This window comes from Leucopleurus acutus (assembly GCF_964270905.1).
Source record: "Leucopleurus acutus genome assembly, chromosome: 13".
In the NCBI taxonomy this organism is placed as follows: domain Eukaryota; kingdom Metazoa; phylum Chordata; class Mammalia; order Artiodactyla; family Delphinidae; genus Leucopleurus; species Leucopleurus acutus.
This window is the reverse complement of record NC_139155.1, coordinates 60,853,904-60,880,628: the sequence shown is the minus strand read 5'-3', so window position 1 is coordinate 60,880,628 and position 26,725 is coordinate 60,853,904. Positions and strand designations below refer to the sequence as shown.

The following is a 26,725-nucleotide window of genomic DNA, read 5'->3' as shown; positions in this document are numbered from 1 at the left end:
CACTTGGCCTGACTGCTCTTCGTGAGCTCTCTGCCCTCTTCTCATTTTTCGGGTCTAGCCTAAAACCATCTCCCTGGGGAGACCTTCCCCAGCTAATCTAAAGTCCCCACCTGTAACTGTCCCCACGGTCCTTGTACTTTTGCTTCTCAGCCTTGACTACGATGTGTAATTACACACCCACTTGACTGTACCCACAGCCTGTCTCCCCACTCGACCGTCAGTCTGTTTTGTTCCCCAGGCTGTCCCTGGTGTCCAGCATGGCCTGGTGCTAGCCAACTTAAGTACCCATAGAAAAGTGACACATTTCACTTGATCTAGTGAATCCACTGAAATATTATCTCCTGGAACAGCATGAGATGAGCTGGAAGGTCCAGATTCAAAAACCTCAATTGGGCACACTCTTATTTCCTAGCCTCATCTTTATGGGGAATGTGCCAGAATGAGATCACCTCCCAGAGGACTTACAGCTCACCAGAAGAAGAGGTGCATACCTGGAACCCTTGGAGAATCACTCAGAGAAAGCGTATGTCCAAGTGTCAGAGTGATGGAGCAGAGACCATAGTAACCTCAAGTCAAAGGGGAGAGCCATGCATGAGACTTCACGAAGGAAGGAGATTCCAGGGAATTAACATCTGTGGGGAGGAAGGGAGGGGCATCTCATGCAGGGTGGGGCGGGAGGAGCGAATGTACGAAGGAGGGAGCAAAGATGAAGCCTTTACTGCTGTCAGGGCTCCTCACCTGCCTCTCAAGGTGACTGAGACGGGCAGAGTAGTTTCATAGGGAAGACCATACAGGTTTGGGACAACAATCGAGTATTCGCTGTGTTTCCACACACCAATTTAAAAACTCAGTGGACAATAATTTTCTTGGCTAAGAATCCTTCCTATGTTTTAACTCAAAGAGGAAAACGTTAGTGTTCAAACTAAAGGTCTGAAAACCCAGGAAAAAAAAAAAGAACAACCCCATGGGACTTCCCTGGCAGTCCAGTGGTTAAGACTGCATTTCCAGTGCAGGGGGTGTGGGCCTGATCCCTGGTTGGGGAACTAAGATCCCACACGCCACGTGGTGCGGCTGAAAAAAAAGAACAACTCTGAATGGAGAGACACGAAGAACATTAGCCACACGCTGTTGGGTAAAGCGGGTCAAAAGTGAGCGGTGGAAAAGGGCACCAGGAGGATGCCAACCAGAGAACGGAGTGTGCACAGACCACCCCAAAGGGCAGCACGAACACTTCACAGGGCAGCTTCAGTCTGAAAACAGTATCTAGGTGCGCTCAGTACTGTGTTTTAAGTTAACCTGTAAGTGGGTGACAACATCCCACTCTGGAGACATGCACCTGAAGGAATAGAGGCCAGGGAGGCACCAGGGTCCACATTATAAATATGGACGGACATCTCGCCACTGTCTGGGTATCCACAGGCTTCTTTGCTAAGGTAACTCTGACCAAAGTCTAATGAAACAGAAACAAACCACTGTCTATTTGATGTGGAAGATGAGGAGATACAAGAATTCAATGGCTTCTCTACGAATTAATGATTTGAAGCCACGATTACCCAGTGCTACAAGCAAAACGTTTTTTTTTTTTTTTTATTAAATGAAGCAGCCCACCAGGCTCTCGGGAATTCCTTATGCAAAGTCTCCATCACTTTGATCCACAAAGACCTCATATGCATGAAGGGATTTATACTGGCCGAACAGAGCAAAGGAATTAGCTTTTGAGTTGAGAGACTAATGCTTGGGCTCAGGCTTGTTTTCTTCCTTGAAGTCCTTATGTCATTTTATATCGAAAGCATGACTTTGCAGAAACCTCGGAAGGTCCCCTAGCTCATGCAGAGATCCCAAGGTGAATTTCAGGTACACAGAGCTGCGTGGATGCGGGGGAGAGGGCTCTGGAAAATACCAGGAGCTGCACAGGGACGGCTGTGAATGTCACAGTTGTCAGCAGCTCTCCTGCTGCATTAATTAAAACCACTAATACATATTCATAAAAACAAAATGTTTACCAGCTGTACAACTAGTCTGACATACCAGAAAAGCTGAACGTCCCCAGAAAAGACAGAGTTTGAAGAAATACGAGGTTAGCGGAATGAGTTCAATCCAAACCCTCTTAGACGCCACCCAGACCCACACGGCGCAGCCCTGCACCCACGGCCCAATTTCTGGCAGGACCAGGAGTCTGAGGATGTGGGGTTTCCAACGTAAAACTACAGCCCTGGCGCGCGAGAGTCTGACCTCCGAGACCCGAGAGCTCAGAGAATAGTATTGTTTTGAGGGTGAAACCACAGCAGGAATACAAATCCTTCTGAAGGAGGAAGGAAGGGAAGTGGATGTGGACCCCGGCGAACAAGTGGGACCAGGGCTGCAGAGAGCTCCACTGCTTCTTTCGCGTGTTCCTGGGCCCTGTAAGTAACCCAGGTCAGAGCTCCTCATGTGCGGTGAAGTCTCCTTCAAGCCAAGAGAAACAAGCAAAATATTCCCTGCTGTGGGTTCTCAGAGTCTGAAGTAACAAACCAAAACCAGCGGAAAGGAAATCAAATCTGTCCTGGGAAGCACGGCCCCTCTGCCTCTGAGAGGTTCGCCAACAGGGACTGCAGGCCACACGGAGACCAAAACATCAGTTTCCCTTCTGGAATTCCCTTCTGGAATTGCCTGCAGCCCAGCCAACTGTTCTGGGGTTCGGCTTTCCTGAGACGGGCACCCCAGGACTTTGGCTCCCTGCACCTGGCTAGGCACACGCTCCGAGGGCATCTCAGGACACAGTTTCTCGAGACAGCCACCGGCAGGTCGCTCTCTGGGGGGATCCAGGATGGAAAAGCTGTTACCAAGGAAGCTGTGAAGGTTCAAGCTGGCCGTCGGCTGGGGAACAGCCGCAGATAAAGGTTATTCGTGAGACCAACATAAAGATAGGGAAGCAAACACGACCCAGGACTGGGGACAAAGACAAGAGCCATCAGCTTCCATCAGTAACTGATCAGATGGACCCAGAAATGATCATGCTGAGTGAAGTAAGCCAGGCAGAGAACGACAAATATCATATGATATCGCTTCTTACATGTGGAGTGTAAAAAAAAAAAATGCAAATGAATTTATTTACAAAACAGAAACAGCTCACAGACATAGAAAACAAACTTACGGTCACCAAAGCGGAAAGGGGAGGGATAAACTAGGAGTTTGGGATTGACGTATACACACTACTATCTATAAAATAGATAACCAATAAGGACCTACTGTACAGCACAGGGGACTGTGCTTAATATCTTGTAATAACCTGTAAGAGAAAAGAATCTGAAAAAAAGTATATATATACACACACACGTATAACTGAATGACTTTGCTGTACACCTGAAACTAACACGACATTGTAAATCAACTATACTTCAATTAAAAAAAAAAACTCATCAGAAATGAGGAAAAGTTTTCCACACCAACTCTCCACCCACTTCCCAACTTCAGGTCACATGGGATGAAGACACCACTTCTTGCCGACAATCACCAGGCAAAAGAAATGACTAAAAGCTTCTCTTGTTTCGTTTGCCCAGAGTCACTCAGTTTCATGGGTGATTTTGGTTTTCTATACCTTTATCACTCTCTATTTTCTTTCTCCTCCCCTGGACATACTAACATAAAATGCTATAAAATATATAATTCTTTGATTAAAATACATTTTATTTTTCAACAGGATTACTTCACTTTGATTCACGAAACCCAGACTCGGCAGGTGAAACCACAGACTCGTAGAGATGGAGAATGAGGATGCACTGTGTGGGTCTGCAGTAACCAGGGCAGAACTGCAGGGTTTAGTATCTGTGGCATCGAACAAATTCACACAGAGGAAGTGCTCTCCTCTGGCGCTCCCTGGTTTTTATCCTCTGACTCCCAGAGCATAAAAATGCAAGCCATGCGGAAAACACAAATCAGGTACTTACTGATTCCTTGAAAGAGCTCTTCTATATTAATTGCGTTCTTTGCACTGGTCTCAACCACAACAGCACCAATGGACTCTGCATACTCCTTAGCATCCTTCAAGGGCACCTCCCTGGAAAAGAGGGCAAACCCAGACAGAGATGAATGCTCGTTTGTACAGGATAAATAACCCGACAGAGCAAAGAAAAAGCTCACGTGCAAACAGCTCCCTTGTGGTCCTGCAGAATAATAACTCGGTTGCTCAGCAAGTATTGGAAACCTAAGATGGGTGAGGCTTTTTCAAGTTTAAAACCTGCTCTCTGGCATCCATGGAGATAAACTACCGTCCCTGGTCCCGCCGAAGGAAAGAACTCCAGAACAGTAGGAAAAGGCTTTAGGAGTAAGGCCAGCTTTCGGAGTTAGGATTGATTCCAAAATTTTTTCCCATAATAATGACTCAATATTTTTAAAAATTTGTGTATGTGCGCATGCATGCATACATGCTTTTCTAAGGATTTCCATATATTGCCTTTTATAAATCAGAGAAAATATGTGACATGATCTGGAAGTTTGGCAGTGAGCATGTTCACAACTCCAATGGCACATTTAGATGAATAATCTAAAAAGACATTTATTGATGTACTTTTCATGTGAACATACTGCGGTGGATCCAAACATTTAAAAAGACACAGTGCCTGTTCTCCAGAAGTTTACTGATGTATTCAACCAATATTTAGTGAGTGCTGTTGTATGCCAGCCTTTCTTTCAGGTGTAGAGAAAACCCTAGTCCCTGCCTTTTGGAATCTACACTTGAGAGCGAAGACACACACACCCACGGACACGCGAAGGAACAACATTGTCATATCTGTGTGGACAGCAAAGTGCTCAGGAGTAGCGGGGTGGAGAGCCATGCATTTGATCAACGGAAGCCAGGCAGGTGCCTTGGAGGAGGTCACTGAAGTGTGGCCACGAGCGGCAGTGAGAACATGGACCAGGGCCTGTGATACAGCAGCCTGACAAAGGCCCCCCAGGTGGGGAGCACCCTCATTCCCCAATCCCCGGTGCCATGGAAAGTCAACTCTGCACCCAGCCAGCACTGCCTTGGGTACAATGGAGGGTTGACAATGAAGGACGTGGGGTCTGAGGGCAGAGAAAGTCAGTGATGGGGCTGAGAGGGTCCAGCAGGGATCGTGGACGGGCAGGTGGGCACCTAGTGGTCACGGAGGGCCAGCGACAGGATCAGCTCCACATCCTAGGGAAACAGGGGCACGAAAGGGACTAGACGGGGAGGCAGGGGAGAGTTCGCCAGCTCCTCCAGTGCTGCAGGCAACAGAATGCAGGGCGGGGCTAGGGGGATGCTACAGGGAAAGGGCAGAGGGCAGGGAAAATCAAAACTGGGAGGGCAGTTCTTCTACAGGCCTCATCGATGGTTTCAACTGGTGCATAAAGTTACTGGGAAGGGCTTCCCTGGTGGCGCAGTGGTTAAGAATCCTCCTGCCAATGCAGGGCACATGGGTTCGAGCCCTGGTCCAGGAAGATCTCATATGCCGCGGAGCGACTAAGCCCGTGCACCACAACTATTGAGCCCACGTGCCTAGAGCCCGTGCTCCGCAACAAGAGAAGCCACCGCAATGAGAAGCCCGCGCACCGCAACGAAGAGTAGCCCCCGCTCGCCGCAACTAGAGAAAGCCCGCGCGCAGCAACGAAGACCCAGTGCAGCCAGAAATAAAATAAATGTATATTAAAAAAAAAAGTTACTGGGCAACTTCTACCTGGCATTTAAATTCTCTCCAGACCCCAAATCATATGAGAGGAGGACTTTTCAGGCACTTCCTGGGAAAGGGTCCCACTGCCACCTTCAAGACGGTGGTCCCAGGAGAAAAGAGGCCTCCTGAGTGTCAGCTGGAATCTGCACTTGAGTCATCATTCTCAGCAAAGATGCACCGGGCAAAATGACCCTCCTGAATCTACCCTCTTTCTCGTGTTCTAACAGACAAGCCCCGGGCCTCTCAGTTATTAAAAATAAGTCTTCAGTTTTTTGGTGGCGGTGAATTTTACAGTTGAAATATTTCAGAAGAGGGCTTGTCTAGGTTCAGTTTGGCAAGTCACCCTATTTCTTCTGTCTTCCTGGCAGTCTTTATCAAACCACAAATTGACGGGTGGGGCTCCTCTCTGCCCAAAGGTGGAGCAGATAAGACGGGCTGTGTCTGCTCATCTCTCCCTGGGGTAGGGGCCCAGCTGGCAACCAAGGAAGCTGCAGCGACACCTCCCCTGCGTTCTTAACTCCCCTCTCATCAGCCCCCTCGCTGGACGAAGACGAGCAGAAAAGTTTCTGCCAGGGTTACGGTGAGAACAAAGTCACTTGCAATGCAATACAACCTATCCACCCCGAGGACCACAGTAAACCTCCGAGAAGGGTTAGTTCTCTCAGAGCCAACAATGCTGGGCCCTGAAATGCAGAGAGAAGAGAAGCGCGGCCTCAGATCTCCCCCAGGTTTCGAAACGGGTCTCGTTAAGCAAATGACTTGCCAAGGTGACACGGTGACTCGGGGCAGAGACAGGGGCCAACGCGGGGCCCTCTGGCTCTGCCCCCTTTGCTCCTGTCACAACGAGCAAACAGGCACCCACATTCCAGAAGCCGTTCCTTCGATCTTTACAGACAAAGAAAGAACCCCAAACTGCAGCACACTGGAGGAGGGGCGGAGGCAGGGCCAGGTGCAGCCCGTCCTGTAGAACAGGTTCTCATGCCAGGAGTCTGGAGGCCAGGCAAGTCCCGCTCCTCTTAAATGACCTGAGATTAGAAGGACCACCCACTCCTGGGTCTGAGAAAGTGTGTCTCACCACGGTGATATCACACGAAATATGTCTTTGTCCCTGGTTCTTGGTGCAGAACTCCTGAAGCCCACGGAGTTTCCCCAGTGGTCGGCGGCGTCTTTGTTATTCATTAAGAGCCCCCAGGAGACCACACCTGAGTTTCTGATGGGGCGGGGCCGTGTCAGAAGTGGCTGCAGGACTGGAGCTGGTTGCCCAGCTGAGTAGAGGAGGGGGAACGTTCAGCCCTACTCCCAACCTTGGGCAGGGGGCTGGAGATTTAATCAGTCACGACCAAGTAATGACAGCTCAATACAAAGCCTTGAACGCAAGGCGTGGGGAGCTGCGGGTTGGTGAACACACGGAGGTGCTGGGAGGGTGGGGTGCCCGGAGAGGGCATTAGAGCTCCACATAACAGCCCCTCCCTACCCCCCAAACCTTGTCTTCTGTGTCTCTTCCATTTGCCTGGTCTTGAGTTGTACCCTTTATAAAAATGAATCATAAGTCTAGTGCTTTCTTGAGTTCTGTCTGTTCTAGTGAATTACTGAACCTGGGCGGGCCAGTCATGGACCCCCAAAATGCGTCATCTGCTGCGCAGAAGCGTGGGTGACTTGGGGATAACCAAGACCTGAGCTGGCGTCTGAAGGGGCGGGTAGTCTCGTGGGACCGAGTTCATGACCCATGGGGTCGGTGTTAACTGTGGGTCAGTCAGCATCAGAAATGTGCTGAGCTGCGGGACACCTGGTTGGTGTCCAAGAATTGTCATTGGAACAAATGGTACAGCTACAATCTGAAAGGAGAACCCTGGGGAGGTGAGTGGCTGCTTCCTCGGGGCCCCTGGTAGATGTGTGACCATTCGGTGACCTTGGAACCCCCCAGCTGTGTCTCGGGGGAGGCCACACACAGCCCGGGGAGACCGGAAGGCGTCAGCATCAACCGGTCTTCTGTAATCACCATCACAGGAGACATGGCATCCATGACTTTCCTTCATTTCTTTCAACAAATATTTACCGAATGTCTGCCCTAGGCTGGGCGCTGTGATAGGCCTTAAACAGGTAAACTGAAACGAGCCCGCGCAAGCCAAGGGATAAACACACAGCTAGTCAATTTTGATGGGAAAGAGTATTTTCAGACTTTCAAGATGAAGCTACCTACACAAAGTCAGGACTCCCAGAAGTCACCCTGGAGACCACGGAGAAAAACACCAACTTCCAGGGACCATAAGAAGAAACGGAGTCGGGATGAGCACGCAGAGCTGGCTGACAGCGGGGCGGGGGTGCTGGTGAAAGCATTACGGGTCAGGATGTGGGATGGGCGGCTGCCTCCAGCAGACTGGCCTGTGTTGGGCATGCGGTTACAGCCTCAGAGGGCTCATAGCCGTGTGGAAAGCAAAGGGGCTTGGAAACCATCACTTCTCTATTTATACTCACCGCCTTTCAGCCACCAACCGGCGGCTCTCCCTGTAAACCTGCTGTTTCCTAGGCCCAAAGCCCTGGAGGTGCCTACAAGGCGTCCCCTCCCCTCTCAGCCCGAAGTGATCAGGCCCTAGTCTCCATCACTCAGGTTTCTGCTGCTGCCTCTAACTGGTCCTCCAGCCTCCTGCAATCTATCACCCCCAGGCCCGCCGTGGGGATCTCTCAAAACTACAGATCCATCAAGTATTCCCGTGAATAGAATTCTTCCATGTCTTCCAACCAATGAAACCCAGCGCCTTAGTAGGACGAGGCTTCCTGCCTGAGTCCTCTCCGTTCATGCCCGACGGGACAGCCGCTCTGGGACCTTGCTGTGCTCACGTCTGTTTCTGGACCTTGCACCTGCTCTGGTCCACCCCTCCCCACCCCCTTCCACACGTGGCCTCCTGGAGAGCTCCGCGCAGCACCCCCTCCTCGAGAGCAGCCTGGGGGCTGCCATCATCCTGGTGAGATTCTGTCTCCCTAACGGGCTGTGGCTCTCTTACGATCGGGATCACGTTTTGTTTTTAAGGGGCCAGGATCCTAGCAGTGCCAGGCACCTAGGAGGTGATTGGTAAGTACCCACTGAATGACTGAGTGACAGTCACCCCCACTGGCCTTCAGCAGAGAGGAGGACTGAGGTAGAGGGACCATGGGGTCTTCGGAGGAAGGATGAGGAGTGCTGACAAGGACAACTGGAAAAGTCCTGGGGGGCGAAGACTCACCCAGCCTTCTGAAAGGGCCAGGAGGGAGGCTTAGGGCTGAAAACACAGGAAAGGGGGCATCTCCTCCCAGCCCCAGGCTCAGACGGTAATCAGGTGTTATATTTCAATGGGGTCCATGCAGCGTGGACGGTATGTGTCTGGGACTCAGGCAGAGCCCACAGCCCTGGGAGGCTCCCCGTGGGGCAGGAGGGCAGGAAACAGCATTCTTGTGGCTTCGGATTTCTCAACAGGCTGTGCCGCCCAATGAGGGTCCGTGTTTTGTTGTTGGTGGGTGCAACCTGGCAACACGGCAGCTGACTCATTCCAACCCCAGGGCTATTTAATTCCCCATGAGCCTCCTCCACGGATGGCAAGGGGAGAGGAGGTCAGGGATCCCAAGAAGGAGCTCCTGGGCCCCACCTGTCAGGAGGTGCATCCAACCTGCAGGCCAGGGCAGAACAGCACTCTGCACCTAGGGGTTCACCGGCAAGCTCACCTCCTGTGTCCCTCCTGAAAGTCAACGGAGACAGGTGAGCTCCACTGGGCCTCCCGTGCAGAAGAGCAGTACTGTGGCAGTGAATTCTCGTTCAGAATCTCTGAATGACAGGTGTCCTAGTCAGTGGCCAACGTGAGGAAGGTAGCTCAACGTGCTGCTCACAGAAGTAAAACGTTCTCCTTCAGTAAAACAGCCTCATCATGTCTCAGGCCTTAGCCCCCGTGCTGCCAGATGGGCGAACGCTTTACCATTTTATTTTATTTTACTTATTTTTGACTTTATTTTTTTATAAGCAGGTTCTTATTAGTCATCAGTTTTATACACATCAGTGTATACATGTCAATCCCAATCACCCAATTCATCACACCACCACCCACCCCCGCGGCTTTCCCCCCTTGGTGTCTATACGTTTGTTCTCTACATCTGTGTGTCTATTTCTGCCCTGCATACCGGTTCATCTGTACCATTTTTCTAGGTTCCACATATATTTGTTTTTCTCTTTCTGACTTACTTCACTCTGTATGACAGTCCCTAGATCCATCCACGTCTCAACAAATGACCCAATTTCGCTCCTTTTTATGGCTGAGTAATATTCCATTGTATATATGTACCACATCTTCCTTATCCATTTGCCTGTCAATGGGCATTTAGGTTGCTTCTATGACCTGGCTATTGTAAATAGAGCTGCAATGAACATTGGGTGCATGTGTCTTTTTGAATTATGGTTTTCTCTGGGTATATGCCCAGTAGTGGGATTGCTAGATCATATGGTAATTCTATTTTTAGTTTTTTAAGGAACCTCCATACTGTTCGCCATAGTGGCTGTATCAATTTACATTCCCACCAACAGTGCAAGGGGTTCCCTTTTCTCCACACCCTCTCCAGCATTTGTTGTTTGTAGATTTTCTGATGATGCCCATTCTAACTGGTGTGAGGTGATACCTCATTGTAGTTTTGATTTGCATTTCTCTAATGATTAGTGATGTTGAGCAGCTTTTCATGTGCTTCTTGGCCATCTGTATGTCTTCTTTGGAGAAATGTCTATTTAGGTCTTCTGCCCATTTTTGGATTGGGTTGTTTGTTTTTTTAATATTGAGCTGCATGAGCTGTTTACATATTTTGGAAATTAATCCTTTGTCCAGTGATTCGTTTGTAAATATTTTCTCCCATTCTGAGGGTTGTCTTTTCGTCTTGTTTATGGTTTCCTTTGCTGTGCAAAAGCTTTGAAGTTTCATTAGGTCCCATTTGTTTATTTTTGTTTTTATTTCCATTTCTCTAGGAGATGGATCAAAAAAGATCTTGCTGTGGTTTATGTCAAAGAGTGTTCTTCCTATGTTTTCCTCTAAGAGTTTTATAGTGTTCGGTCTTACATTTAGGTCTCTAATCTATTTTGAGTTTATTTTTGTGTATGGTGTTAGGCAGTGTTCTAATTTCATTCTTTTACATGCAGCAGTCCAGTTTTCCCAGCACCACTTATTGAAGAGACTGTCTTTTCTCCACTGCATATCCTTGCCTCCTCTGTCATAGATTAGTTGACCATATGCGTGGGTTTATCTCTGGGCTTTCTATCTTGTTCCATTGATCTATATTTCTGTTTTTGTGCCAGTACCATATTGTCTTGATTACTGTAGCTTTGTAGTATCGTCTGAAGTCAGAGAGCCTGATTCCTCCAGCTCCGCTTTCTTCCCTCAAGATTGCTTTGGCTATTAGGGGTCTTTTGTGTCTCCATAAAAATTTTAAGATTTTTTTGTTCTAGTTCTATAAAAAATGCCATTGGTAATTTGATAGGGATTGCATTGAATCTGTAGATTGCTTTGGGTAGTATAGTCATTTTCACAATATTGATCCTTCCAATCCAAGAACACAGTTTATCTCTCCATCTGTTGTCATCATCTTTAATTTCTTTCATCAGTGTCTTATAGTTTTCTGCATACAGGTCTTTTGTCTCCCTAGGTAGGTTTTTTCCTAGGTATTTTATTCTTTTTGTTGCAATGGTGAATGGGATTGTTTCCTTAATTTCTCTTTCTGGTCTTTCGTTTTTAGTGTATAGGAATGCAAGAGATTTCTGTGCATTAATTTTGTATCCTGCAACTTTACTAAATTCATTGATTAGCTCTAGTAGTTTTCTGGTGGCATCTTTAGGATTCTCTATGTATAGTATCATGTCATCTGCAAACAGTGACAGTTTTACTTCTTTTCCAACTTGGATTCCTTTTATTTCTTTTTCTTCTCTGATTGCCGTGGCTAGGAATTCCAAAACTATGTTGAATAATGGTGGTGAGAGTGGACATCCTTGTCTTGTTCCTGATCTTACAGGAAATGCTTTCAGTTTTTCACCATTGAGAATGATGTTTGCTGTGGGTTTGTTGTGTATGTCCTTTATTATGTTGAGGTAGGTTGCCTCTATGCCCACTTTCTGGAGAGTTTTTATCATAAATGGGTGTTGAATTTTGTCAAAAGCTTTTTCTGCATCTATTGAGATGATCATATGGTTTTTATTCTTCAATTTGTTAATATGGTGTATCACATTGATTGATTTGCATATATTGAAGAATCCTTGCATCCCTGGGATAAATCCCACTTGATCATGGTGTATGATCCTTTTACTGTGTTGTTGGATTCTGTTTGCTAGTATTTTGTTGAGGATTTTTGTATCTATATTCATCAGTGATATTGATCTGTAATTTTCTTTTTTTGTAGTATCTTTGTCTGGTTTTGGTATCAGGGTGATGGTGGCCTCATAGAATGAGTTTGGGAGTGTTCCTTCCTCCGCAATTTTTTGGAAGAGTTTGAGAAGGATGGGTGTTAGCTCTTCTCTAAATGTTTGATAGAATACACATGTGAAGCCATCTCGTCCTGAACTGTTGTTTGCCGGAAGATTTTTAATCACAGCTTCAATTTAATTGCTTGTGATTAGTCTGTTCATATTTTCTATTTCTTCCTGGTTCAGTCTTGGAAGGTTATACTTTTCTAAGAATTTGTCCATTTCTTCCAGGTTGTCCATTTTATTGGCATAGAGTTGCTTGTAGTAGTCTCTTAGGATGGTTTGTATTTCTGCGATGTCTGTTGTAACTTCTTTTTCATTTGTAATTTTATTGATTTGAGTCCTCTTCCTCTTTTTCTTGATGAGTCTGGCTAATGGTTTATCAATTTTGTTTATCTTCTCAAAGAATCAGCTTTTAGTTTTATTGATCTTTGCTATTGTTTTCTTCATTTGTATTTCAATTATTTCTGATCTGATCTTTATGATTTCTTTCCTTCTGCTAACTTTGGGTTTTGTTTGTTCTTCTTCCTCTAGTTCCTTTAGGTGTAAGATTAGATTGTTTATTTGAGATTTTTCTTGTTTCTTGAGGTAGGCTTGTATTGCTATAAACTTCCCTCTTAGAACTGCTTTTGCTGCATCCTATAGGTTTTGGATCGTCGTGTTTTCATTGTCATTTGTCTCTAGGTATTTTTTGATTTCCTCTTTGATTTCTCCAGTGATCTCTTGGTTACTTAGTAACGTATTGTTTAGCTTCCATGTGTTTGTGATTTTTACGTTTTCCCTGTAATTCATTTCTAATCTCATCGCGTTGTGGTCAGAAAAGAGGCTTGATATGATTTCAATTTTCTTAAATTTACTGAGGCTTGATTTGTGACCCAAGATGTGATCTATCCTGGAGAATGTTCCATGTGCACTTGAGAAGAAAGTGTAATCTTCTGTTTTTGGATAGAATGTCCTATAAATATCAATTAAATCTATCTGGTCTATTGTGTCATTTAAAGCTTCTGTTTCCTTATTTATTTTCACTTTGGATGATCTGTCCATTGGTGTAAGTGAGGTATTAAAGTTCCCCACCATTATTGTGTTACTGTCAATTTCCTCTTTTATAGCTGTTAGCAGTTGCCTTATGTATTGAGGTGCTCCTATGTTGGGTACATATATATTTATAATTGTTATATCTTCTTCTTGGATTGACCCCTTGATCATTATGTAGTGTCCTTCCTTGTCTCTTGTAATATTCTTTATTTTAAAGTCTATTTTATCTGATATGAGTATTGCTACTCCAGCTTTCTTTTGATTTCCATTTGCATGGAATATCTTTTTCCATCCCCTCACTTTCATTCTGTATGTCTCCCTAGGTCTGAAGTGGGTCTCTTGTAGACAGCATATATATGGGTCTTGTTTTTGTATCTATTCAGCAAATGTATGTCTTTTGGCTGGAGCATTTAATCCATTCACGTTTAAGGTAATTATCAATATGTATGTTCCTATGACCATTTTATTAATTGTTTTGGGTTTGTTTTTGTAGGTCCTTTTCTTCTCTTGTGTTTCCCACTTAGAGAAGTTCCTTTAGCATTTGTTGTAGAGCTGGTTTGGTGGTGCTGAAATTCTCTTAGCTTTTGATTTCTCCATCGAATCTGAATGAGATCCTTGCTGGGTAGAGTAATCTTGGTTGTAGGTTCTTCTCTTTCATCACTTTAAGTACATCACGCCACTCCCTTCTGGCTTGCAGAGTTTCTGCTGAGAAATCAGCTGTTAACCTTATGGGAGTTCCCTTGTATGTTATTTGTCATTTTTCCCTTGCTGCTTTCAATAATTTTTCTTCGTCTTTAATTTTTGCCAATTTGATTACTATGTGTCTTGGTGTGTTTCTCCTTGGGTTTATCCTGTATGGGACTCTGTGCTTCCTGGACTTGGGTGGCTATTTCCTTTCCCATGTTAGGGAAGTTTTCGACTATAATCTCTTCAAATATTTCCTCGGGTCCTTTCTCTCTCTCTTCTCCTTCTGGGACCCTTATAACGTTTAATGTTGTCCCAGAGGTCTCTTAGGCTGTCTTCATTACTTTTCATTCTTTTTTCTTTATTCTGTTCCACAGCAGTGAATTCCACCATTCTGTCTTCCAGGTCACTTATCTGTTCTTCTGCCTCAGTTATTCTGCTATTGATTCCTAACAGTGTAGTTTTCATTTCAGTTATTGTATTGTTCATCTGTGTTTGCTTGTTCCTTAATTCTTCTAGGTCTTTGTTAAACATTTCTTGCATCTTCTCGATCTTTGCCTCCATTCTTTTTCCAAGGTCCTGGATCATCTTCACTGTCATTATTGTGAATTCTTTTTCTGGAAGGTTGCCTATCTCCACTTCATTTAGTTGTTTTCCTGGGGTTGTATCTTGTTCCTTCATCTGGTACATAGCCCTCTGCCTTTTCATCTTGTCTATCTTTCTGGGAATGTGGTTTTTGTTCCACAGGCTGCAGGACTGTAGTTCTTCTTGCTTCTGCTGTATGCCCTATGGTGGATGAGGCTATCTAAGAGGCTTGTGCAAGTTTCCTGATGGGAGGGACTGGTGGTGGGTAGAGCTGACAGTTGCTCTGGTGGGCAGAGCTCAGTAAAACTTTAATCTGTTTGACTGCGATGGATGGGGCTGGGTACCCTCCCTGTTGGTTCTTTGGCCTGAGGCAACCCAACACTGGAGCCTACCTGGGCTCTTTGGTGGGACTAATGGCGGACGCTGGGAGGGCTCATGCCAAGAAGTACTTCCTAGAACTTCTGCTGCCAGTGTCCTTGTCCTCACGGTGAGCCACAGCCACCCCCCACCCCCGCCTCTGCAGGAGATCCTCCAACACTAGCAGGTAGGTCTGGTTCCGTCTCCCCTGGGTCCCGATGCGCACACTACTTTGTGTGTGCCCTCCAAGAGCGCAGTCTCTGTTTCCCCCAGTCCTGTCAGAGTCCTGCAGTCAAATCCCGCTAGCCTTCAAAGTCTGATTCTCCAGGAATTCCTCCTCCCGTTGCCGGACCTCCAACTTCAGAAGCCTGACGTGGGGCTCAGAACCTTCATTCCAGTGGGTGGACTTTTGTGGTATAAGTGTTCACCAGTTTGTGAGTCACCCACCCAGCAGTTATGGGATTTGATTTTATTGTGATTGCACCCCTCCTACCTTCTCATTGTGGCTTCTCCTTTGTCTTTGGATGTGGGTTATCTTTTTTGGTGAGTTCCAGTGTCTTCCTGTCGATGACTGTTCAGCAGTTAGTTGTGACTGTGGTGTTCTCGCAAGAGGGAGTGAGAGCACGTCCTTCTACTCCGCCACCTTGGTTCAGGGCCTCCGCTTTACCATTTTGAATGTAACGTAGGGACTTCCCTGGTGGCAAAGTGGTTAAGAATCCGCCTGCAGGACTTCCCTGGTGGCGCAGTGCTTAAGAATCCACCTGCCAATGCAGGGGACACGGGTTCGAGCCCTGGCCCGGGAAGATCCCACATGCCGCGGAGCAGCTAAGCCCATGCACCACAACTACTGAGCCTGTGCTCTAGAGCCCGCGAGCCACAACTACTGAAGCCTGCGTGCCTAGAGCCCGTGCTCTGCAACAAGAGAAGCCACCGCAATGAGAAGCCCATGCACCGCAACAGAGTAGCCCCTGCTCACTGCAACTAGAGAAAGCCCGCACGAAGCAACAAAGACCCAACGCAGCCAAAAATAAATAAATAAATAAACTTAAAAAAAAAAAAAAAAAGAATCCGCCTGCCAATACAGGGGACATGGGCTGGATCCCTGGTCCAGGAAGATCCCACAAACCGCGGAGCAACTAAGCCCCTGTGCCACAACTACTGAGCCTGCGCTCTAGAGCTCACGAGCCACAACTACTAACCCTGCGCACCACAACTACTGAGCCCGCGCACCTAGAGCCCATACTCTGCAACAAGAGAAGCCACTGCAATGAGAAGCCCGCACACCACAATGAAGAGTAGACCCCGCTCCCCGCAACTAGGGAAAGCCTATGTGCAGCAATGAAGACCCAACGCAGCCAAAAATAAATAAATTAATTTATATAAAAAATATAAATGTAACGTAAGTTGATATCATAAAGTGCTGAAAACTATACCCGGCACATAGTAGGTGTTTACTTAATACATCTTTACAAAGATGGCACCACCTTCTCAGAGAACGCCAAAAACACAGAGGACATGAAGCAAGTGGAGGAAACAAGTAAGTAGGAGGCTCAAACTGCCTCAGAGCCTGAGTACATTTATTTGACTCCGGCCCCTCCTTTTACGGCCCAGGAAGGCTCCCAGGCCAGTCATCGCTATTCCACAGAAGAACGGGGGACACAGCGTACATCATTAAATACACTAACCACCATAAATCACCCCAAGAGTAAAATTACATCATAGTTTAAAGTCCTAACTCCATGAGAAAAATCTGACATTAATTCTGAGTAACTTTTATTCAAAGTTTGTGCACAACTTTTCATAAGCCACGGATATTTCTTGTTCTGTAATATCCTTACCCATGTTCTCTGCACACTTTGGTTTCGATTGTTTGGATTTTTTAAAATTTATTTGTAAGCGCTCTTTGCATACTAAGGAACCTAGCCTTTTGTAATATATTTTCCACATTTTTTTTCAGCTTAGCATTTGTATTTAGACATTGTGTATGGCATTTTTTCCACACAGGAGTTTTCATGTAGTCAGACTTATTGATCACTTTCTTCTATGACTTCTGAGTTTTGCATCATGATTAAAACAGTTCATTCCAATTCCAAGATTATTTTAAAGATCCCACTGCTTTCTCTAACTTCTATGGTTTTGTTACTTTACAGTTAAATCCTTGATCCACTCTGAATTTATTTTCTCTCATTTTTTTCCCCTAATTATCCCAAAACCATGTATTGAACTATCCCCTTTTTTGGACTTATTTAAATATCATATTTATCATATACTAAATATCCCGATGTATTTCACCCTATGTCTTGATTCTGTAGTCTGTTCATTGATTTTCTGTCTAGTTCCCTGACAATGCTGTATTGTTTTATCACTAAATCACTAAAATATATTTCAATATGTGCTGAGATTAGTCCTTCCAATACTATTTTTGCCTGTTTGTTTTTCTAGGTGAATTTTACGATCATTTTGTAAAAACCTTTTAAAAATGTAACTTTAAATTATCTGAGGTAATTTGCCTGGAAGCTCAGTGAATTCATGATGCAGACACACAAAAGTCTTCATTAATTTAGAGCAAACTGACATTTCTACAATATTACTCAGTTTTCCTATCCAAGGAAAAAGTACCTTTTCTGTCCTATCCTAGAACTGTAACATTCATCTATATAGGTCTTGCTCAATTCTTGCTAAACTCATTCCTAGGAATTACAATATTACAAATGTTAAAAACGACACACACACCAAAACAGTCTATTACTCATTTACATTGTTATTTATAAAGAGGGTTTTAACTTCTACTTGATTTTCTAATATAGGTAAAGAATAGTTCTTTTTTTAAAATTTATTTTTAATTTTTGGCTGCGTTGGGTCTTTGTTGCTGCGCGCGGGCTTTCTCTAGTTGCGGTAAGCGGGGGCTACTCTTCGTTGCGGTGCGCGGGCTTCTCATTGGGTGGCTTCTCTTGCTGTGGAGCACGGGCTCTAGGTGCGGGCTTCAGTAGTTGTGGCACTCGGGCTCAGTATTTGTGGCTCGCGGGCTCTAGAGCGCAGGCTCAGTATTTGTGGCGCACGGGCTTATTTGCTCCGTGGCATGTGGGATCTTCCCGGACCAGGGCTCTAACCCGTGTCCCCTGCATTGACAGGTGGATTCTTAACCACTGTGCCACCAGGGAAGCCCAAGAATGGTTCTTGTATATAGGTAGAGAACAGTTCTCAGTAGATAATCTTGGTTTTCCTAATCCTGCTTGCAATTAAAGAAATTCACATGAAAATGAGGATCGCATCATTCATGCATCAGACTGGCCAAGATGAAAACGTTTATTATCTGCCATGCTAGCATGTGGAGACAGAGGAGGGCTCAAACACTGCTCGCAGGGTAACCGTGTGATTCCAGAGTTCATGGGTAAATGCATAGTAGCCATGTCTCCTAAGAACTTTTCAGGTATCTTGGAGCAGGTGCACAAAAGTCCTCATTTTCCCAGAAAATTAAACACATATGTCAAAAAACAGGACACTTTGATGCTAAAAACAAAGAGACAAAATGACATACATCCAAGCTTCCCGCACTTCTCTCTGTCACATTAACAACCATCACTAAGCTTCTCTAGATGTCTTCAGAGGATGCCCCATGCATCTTGTAGGGCATCAGTCTCAGGTGTGTTCTACAGACCTCCTAGCCCATGATTATTCAGGGCTTGTTAGAAATGAATACCCCTGTGCCCCAGACCTACTGAAGCAGAATGTTTAGTGGGCACATCCCAGAAATAGGCATTTTAGCAACTTCATGACCGTTTCTTATGCTTTCTATAGCTTGAAAACAACTCTTTTAGAAGGTAGACTGTAAAATATTGAGTTTGATATTTCTGCAGTCTATCCAATTCATAATCTGACACTATCAAGTCCAGAGTTTGGAAATCTGTATTAAGATGACTATATGTAGGACATAATAAAGTATACATTCACCAGGCACCATTTTATAAGTGATAAAAGAATAGTGGCTTCATGAGCTCTTCCCAACAGAAAACTTCTGGTGTTTCTGGTGTGTTCTAGCGTGTATATTATATTTCTAAAATACCATACCAGCAATAACCAAGCATTTTATATTCTGCCAGACTCCTGGGATATGATAGTTACCATTTCACTGAAAAATGTTTGCCCTGTAATTTTACTCTCTCCTCCAACCACAGCCCCCTTCCAGCCAAGGTCAAACTGAAGCAACCAACTAAGCTGGCCATGAGGACGCAGCAAGGCATTGTGAGCAGGAGAGGCTGTTCAATGTCTGCTGGCATTATTTTTGTCAAAACCCTCCCATGTGTTTCAGGCATTCTAGCCAAAAGCAATACATCCCACCAAAGCCCATCAGAGGAAGGCTGCAGGCTGTTTGCAAAGGCTGCTGTGTGTCATGAAGTGGTCTCCGTCTCCCCAGCTCCCTCAAGCAGCCACTGAAATGAACAATCAGGGCTTACTGTGCTCCTACCAGCTCGTATTTTCTCTAAATATCCAAGATATTTGTGTAGCACCCAGAGGAGGCAACCATGTTAGCAATAATTAAATCAGCAAAATCTCTGTTCAAAATGCCAGTTCTTTTAGACCCTCAGATTGGTTTATCTGCCAGGTGGAACTAAAATTTAAATGAACTAAAAAAAAAAAAAGAATTACTACCTTCTCAATAAATATCTGATTGGACAATAACTCTCTACGATGATCTAAGCGCTTACAGTTAAAGCACTTGGCATGTGTACCCTGGGAAGGATTTCTGTTCCCAGGGGGCCGAGCCTGCTTATTAATGTGTCTGCAAATGTTATTAACCTGGGGCCAAATTCCTGGTGTCAGGTTCAAACAAGCAGTGTCAGGTTCCTGCCACAGACTTAGATGGACTCTTTCTCATGGAAAATGTCAGAATTTGAAACGAATGAGGACTGAGCAGAAAACACAGGTTCCCGATGGGGGCCTGGCCATTACCTCTGCTTCCAAATACCCCTTCTCCAGACAGAAATGTAGGCTAGTCCCAAGAGGCCAGAGAAACCATTGGAAAAAATCATTAGCTCCAAATTCTCTGAGCAGAATCAAATCAGCTGCCATTTATTTTCTCTCGGTAGATCAGAAATTATTTTCCCTCTTGGATCCTGTTCATACTTCTTGGGAGAGGAACATAGAACAAATATCGGCTCTGGGACAGACTACCTGGGTTTAAAGCTGGGCCCTACACCTTCTCAGCCACAGGACCTGGGCAAGCTCTTCAGTCTCCATGCCTCTGTTTCCTTATCGATAAGCTGGGAGAATGACTGTAACCCTCACTGGGCTGTGAAAATTCAGTTAAACTACTTATAATAGTATCTGGCACACAGTAAGCATTCAATTCAGGTTGACAAGGATGATAGTGGTGATGATGGTTAAACTTGTTTTCCATCCACTGCCTAAGTGAACAGTATATAAAGAAAAGTAAATATCGTGCCATTTGAAAGTAACCACTGACATAGCTGTATTTCTTCACAGAAGTCACATTTTGAACTCTTAAAGGTCTGGGCAATATGTAAAGTGAAAGGGGAAAGATTGTTGTATCTTCTAAGAAAATCTCCAGCAACGAAAGCTTATCCCTCTGTTTAATCATACATCAGTTGAGAATTTTTTGAAACAGCCCTCCCCCGCCCCGTAAAGAAGGTTACAATGATCCCTATGTTTCTGGATTAAAGTCAGAGTTATCAATATGAACTTATGTTTATCTTAATATAGATACAAATGGATACGTACAGAAATAATTATAGATATGTGTGTATGTATACTCCTGTTAGCATACATACATATACTTCCCAGCTCTGTTCACCCAGAGGGCCTAGACTCAATGACACCCCAGTAGCAACGAGCACACCCAGCCCAGATCTTGGTTTCTAAATACCCTTCTCCAGTAAAAGGAATGAGGGCTGCCTGGAGAAATGACTGAGTCTAGGGTTGTAGCCTAAACAGTCCAAGATGGGCCTGGAACATCTTATTGTGTCAGAAAGTAAGGAAGTACTCAAAACCCAAAATGATGCGTACATGTTAAAGGGACACAGGTGCCAAAAGAAAGAGCTCCTAGCGGCCAAAGTGGGAGCAATTTGGGTAACAAATTAAATGATACAATACTGCATTATAACTTAAAGTATAAAATAAATATCCGTAAGTCCACACTGATATAAGTAAATGACTGAATAAATAAAATGGGGGTGAGACAAATTTCATCAGCAGAAGAATTACAAATAATTTATGTAGGGACTCCTCCCTCGAGGCAGCGGAGGACAATCCTTACCCCTTGAGTGAGGGCTGGGAACAGGGGCTGCCTTCCAAACAGCATGGTAAGCAAAGCGGGGGAGGGTAACTTTACAGTCACCACCTCAGCCAGGTGATCAAGGTCAGTATCATCAGGGATGACAAATCATGTTGATAACATGAACCCCTGATACGCTTAATTAATAATAAAGTAATGAAAAGAGCACTTCACCCCTGTGGTCTTCCTCCCTCCCTAAAACACAAACCCTCAGTCTAATCATGAGAAACACATCAGGCAAACCCCAATTGAGGGACAGTCTCCAAAATATCTGACTAGTACTAAAAACTGTCAAGGTCATCAAAAACAAAGGAAGTCTGAGAAATTGTCCCAGCCCAAAGGATCCTAAAGAGACATGGCAACTGGATGTAATATGATATTCTGGGTGGGATCCTATAATAAAAAAGGGATATTAGGGGAAAAGTAATGAAATCTGAGTAAAGTATGGACTTCAGTTAATAATAAAGTATTACATAAAGTATAATAAAGTATAATGTAGGTTCCCTAGCTGTGACAAATGTACCACAGTAATTAATGTAAGATGTTAACAACAGGGAAAATTGGATATGGGGTATATGGGAACTCCATACTATCTTTGCAACTTTTCTGTAAATATAAAACTATCCTAAACTAAAGTTTATTTAAATATTTTTTAAATCAGCCATAAAAATAAACACTCCCCAACACACACATGTAGATTTGCGCCCCAACACTCTCCTAATCTCCACCAGACCACAACTCACACATCCACACCCACACCCTACACTCTCAGGAAACCTTCCCTGGGGCCAACAAATATCGTTTACAGAGATTCCAGACCATATCAGAAGTCCAAGACCATTTATCAAGACTCATGAGAAAGCTGTGATAATTAAGTCAGTGCAGTATAGGTATGAGGATAGGTAAGTCGGCTTGTGAAACAGAACAGAGGGCCCTAGAAACAGACCTGTGCACCCAGGACACGTGATACACGACTGAGGTGGAACTTCAGCGGGGAGAGAATGGACTTTACAACCAAGAGTGCTGAGACGACTGGATATCCACATAGAAGAAACTAGGCAGCACACATAAAATCAGTGCCAAGTGACTTAAGCACAGACAGGAAAACAAAACTGTAAAGTTTTTAAAAGATAATGAACACAGTGGAATATCTTCATGATCTCGGGGGTGCAGAAAGATTTCTTAAAAGATTTGCCCTCCCTCGACCATTCCCCCCCAAAAAACATAAAGGAAAAACTTGATAAATTCTCTTAGGTAGGAATTACAGGCTTCTGATGCTGTAAAAATATAAAGAGAAGACTTTCCTGGTGGCGCAGTGGTTAAGAATCTGCCTGCCAATGCAGGGGACACGGGTTCCAGCCCTGGTCCAGGAAGATCCCACATACCGCGGAGCAACTAAGCTCGTGCGCCACGGCTACTGAGCCTGTGCTCTAGAGCCCACGAGCCACAACTACTGAGCCAGCGTGCCACAACTACTGAAGCCTGCGTGCCTAGAGCCCGTGCTCCACAACAAGAGAGGCCACAGCAATGATAAGCCTGCACACTACAACGAAGAGTAGCCCCCGCTCGCCGCAAAAGAGAAAACCTGCGCACAGCAACGAAGACCCAACGCAGCCAAAAATGAATAAATAAATAAATAAAAATTTAAAAAATATATATAAAGAGTGAAAATACAAGACATAAATTTGAGAAGATATTTCAACACATACCATCAAATTAGATAGATAGATAGACAGACAGATGAATAAACAAGATGAAGGTAAATATCCCAAGAGAAAAGGGGGCAAAGTCTTGAACAGGCTCTCCACACAAGACGAAACTTGAATGGCCAACAAATAAAAACATGCCAACTTCCCTGGTAACTGGGGAAACGAAAACTGAAATTCTTATCAGATGTCTCTCCACGCCCTGGCATCTTACAGCACTAAGGGCGTTGAGTAACAGGAAGTCTCCTGCACTACCGGTGTCCTCTTTGGAAAACACTGGCATCACCTAGTAAAACTGAGCTTGCACCCACCCTGTGACTCAGCAATTAGACTCTTACACACCTGAACCTAAAGGAATGCTAACACGTGGCACTATGAGATATGCAAGAAATGTTCAAGAAGCAATGTTCATAATAACAAGGCAGAAATAACGCAAATACCCATCACCTGTAGGATGGATAGATAAGTTGTGTTGCACTTATCAAATAGAACTGTGCACGGGACTTCCCTGGTGGTGCAGTGGTTAGGAATCCACCTGCCAGTGCAGGGGACACAGGTTTGAGCCCTGGTCCGGGAAGATCCCACATGCCGCGGACCAACAAAGCCTGTGTGCCACAACTACTGAACCTATGCTCTACAGCCTGAGAGGCACAATTACTGAGCCCGCGTGCCTAAGAGCCCGTGCTCCGCAACAAGAGAAGCTACCACAATGAGAAACCCGCGCACTGCAACGAAGAGTAGCCCCCGCTCACTGCAACTAGAGAAAGCCCGCGCGCAGCAATGAAAACCCAACGCAGCCAAAAACAAATAAATAAATTTGTAAATAAAAATTAAAAAGTAAATAAAGTGTATTAAGACTGCCTTAAAAAAAAAAAAGTGTACAGCTGTGGAAACGGACAAGGTACAGCTAACGTTCGTTGTGATGAAATCTCCCAGGCATGTTGAGGTAAGAGACAAACCATCATATAATACACTCAGGGTTATTCCATTTACATAAAGTTCAAAAACAGGCAAACCTAAATCTATTGTTTAGATATGCAAACATGGGTGGCAAAGTACAAAGAAAAAAAGTGATGGTTATCACAAAAGTCAGAGCAGCAGTTACTTCTGGATGGGGAGAAGGGGATGTGATTCAGTAGGTACAGAGCTGTTCAAATTCATATTATTCTTTAAGATATACGTAAGTGTTTTATAGATTCTTCATTAAGAATACTTGATAACTGAAACAGAGCAATTCCAGATCCCTCTCTGGGGAGGTCAGTCTTCAGTTCCTTCCCTCCCACTTGGATAATAGCAGTAGATGCAGGCTCAGCCGCTGCACAGCATCAGAAGAAGGTAGAAACACGGGAAGGTGCATCTCAGGGCACAAAACTCACATTTTAACAGCGCAGACTCCTCTGCTTCCTCATCTCATGTAAGGAAAATGCTGGAGGTATTATTCATTCATTCATTCATTTACTTGTTTGTTTGTTTGTTTATGCTGTGTCACGTGGCTTGTGGGATCTTAGTTCCCCGACCAGGAATTGAACCCAGGGCCACGGCAGTGAAAGCTCTGAGTCCTAACCCCTGGACTACCAGGGAAGTCCCTGGGTGTGTTTTAATACTTGCCATGATATTTCCACACCTTGCACAGTAGTGGCTTTTGATGTTCGTTGGCTTTTTTGCTTTTTAATATTTGGAATAAATTGGATTTTTATCATCTAATATCTCAAGTTCTGTTATTTGCTTTGTATAATTTTAAACAAACTCTTATACCCATTTTTGGCCCACTGTCAAGAATGGAATGAGTTTTGGAGTCACACGTAAGAAGTGAAAGCAATTCATGTATTCTTAGTAAAACAATATTTATTTCCAAATATATTTTTCATCTACTGAAGACCTCAACTTTCTCCCCAAAACTTGAAACCACTGGTACCTGATGATTTCTGACCGGGTTGGCATGTGTTTCAGGAAGCTGCACAGGGGGCACTGAGCCTGCAATATCCAGCTCTCACCCTGGTTTCCCGCTCTAGATGACACAGGAAATTGCAAGAAGCCTTACTTGCTGAAGAATCCAGAGAGGCTCCCACGCCTACCGTGGTGTTGGCAGATAGGTTCCACCGCTTTAGCTGGTGGTGACTACAGGCAGCTCTGTGTTAAGAAGAAGCCTGAGACCACAGAGGCTCCGGAGAAGACAGAGCCATGACTGATGGGCAATGGAGCCTGGGGATGAGAGACAGAAGTTGGAGGCAGGACCTCGGGGGTTTGCCATCCTGGCCCTGCCCACTGAGCCCAGACACTCGGCATACTTTTAAGCCACTCACCACACACCCATCTTCTCCCCATTCCTGAGGGCAGACGATCAGGTAGATACTCTTGATATTCCCCCCCCCCCCCCCCCCGCCATGACACCTGTCAAAGGCCCTCCCACGCCCATGCCTTTGTCCATGATCTTCCCTTCCTGGAATTTCCTCCTACCCGACTCATCCTGAACAGCCCAGCCTGTGACACATTTTATCCATGAGCCTTTCCAAATCACCGTCTGCAACGACAGACTTTCCCTTTCCTGAATCCCTTTGTCCTTCCTGCACCTTAACTTTGGAACTTTATTAAACATAGTCTTGTATTACTCATTAGATATTTTCCTCCCCCTGTATATCCCTCTTGGCTCCCCAAATAGAAAACAATAGCTCTAAAAAAATATTTTCTTCTCTTTCCTTGTACTTCCCATAATACTTTGCTCCACACAGAACTACCAAAAGTTATTTGCTAATCGAATAACTGAAAACTGGTAGAATAAATCGCCTTCCTCGTCCCCTAGCCTAGTTTCACTTCTACCCCAGCTGCTCTGTTCTTGGAAGACGACCTCTGCTCCAGGAGAAAAGGCTTGACTCATCGGCAGCAGCCCAACCAATCTCTCATAGTGTCTCTCTTGGAGACACCAGAAGTGTTGCTGTAAGATCTCAGAGACCCTGATTCCATTCCTCAGGATTCCATCCCTGATCATCTCCTGGGTTGTATTTAGAGGGGGAAGGGAGGAACCTTGGGCATCCCCAGGTCATCACCCACCACCTCTCCAAGCCCCAGACTCCACCACTACTTTCGGTGGGTAACTTCCATCTGCTACCACAGGCAAGATAAAATAAATCAGGCCTCAGAGGCTCTCTCCTATCAGCACTTCTACACCATCACTCCTTCACCCTTTCTGATTCGTTCACAGCCCTAAGGATGTCAGGAGACCCCTAAGCTGGAACCCATCAGAGGAAGGCCAATGTCTACGTGATCAAGAAAGGCAGGAAGAGTTCCTAATCTGGAGAGGTCACGGGGGGTTTGTGTACAGAGTCAAGAGTCCAAAATCGGGAAAAGAAAACCAAGGAAACAGAACTGGAGCCTGCTATGAGGTAGGGGTGGGGTGGGCATAATTTCTCCAATAAATTACTTATTATGATGGCTACAGATCAAGGCTGCTTGAAAGGCTGACGGGGAAAAGTGAAGGGGGGATTCTGGCTGAAGTGTCAGGGGTGGGATAGGGAATCCTCTTCTTCCTCTAACCGCAACACCTGGAGGATCCTTCCCCCCATCATTGATTAAAGCAGATGGTTCCTGAAATACCCGCAGTGCATCACATGGAAGCACCCAAGCAAGGTGATCCTAACTCCTGGCCCAAGCCAAGGCAACCAAGTACAGGCTGGATCCGGGGGAGTCCCAGCATCCAGGAGGGGGCTGGGTGCAAGACGCTGGTCCAGCGGCACCTGATATTAATCAGACGGAGGCAAACCAACCCACAATCGCACCTTTTCTCCTGATGACTGTCATTGTGAGATGCAGAAAAGGGGGCAGAGAACTGGAGCTGCTTCTGAAGGGGACAAGATGGTGGGTCGGTGGTGCTTCTTCCATATCCTGAATGATGCTGGACCACTGTTTCCAGCCTCCGTGAGCTCCGAAGGGCAGCAGGGAG

At 45.2% G+C, this 26,725-nt stretch overlaps 1 protein-coding gene across 3 annotated transcripts in view; it reads right to left on the bottom strand.

Annotated features, from left to right (window-relative positions):
• Positions 1-26,725, bottom strand: part of RAB31 (RAB31, member RAS oncogene family) — a 110,698-nt gene that overhangs the window by 12,907 nt on the left and 71,066 nt on the right. For all 3 annotated transcript variants that reach the window (XR_014326707.1, XR_014326708.1, XM_082853450.1), the window contains exon 6: positions 3,927-4,036. Coding sequence is in view for 1 of the 3 variants with exons in the window: in XM_082853450.1 (XP_082709576.1) it covers positions 3,927-4,036 (110 nt within the window). In the remaining 2 variants the exon portion in view is untranslated. The remainder of the gene's footprint in view (positions 1-3,926; positions 4,037-26,725) is intronic.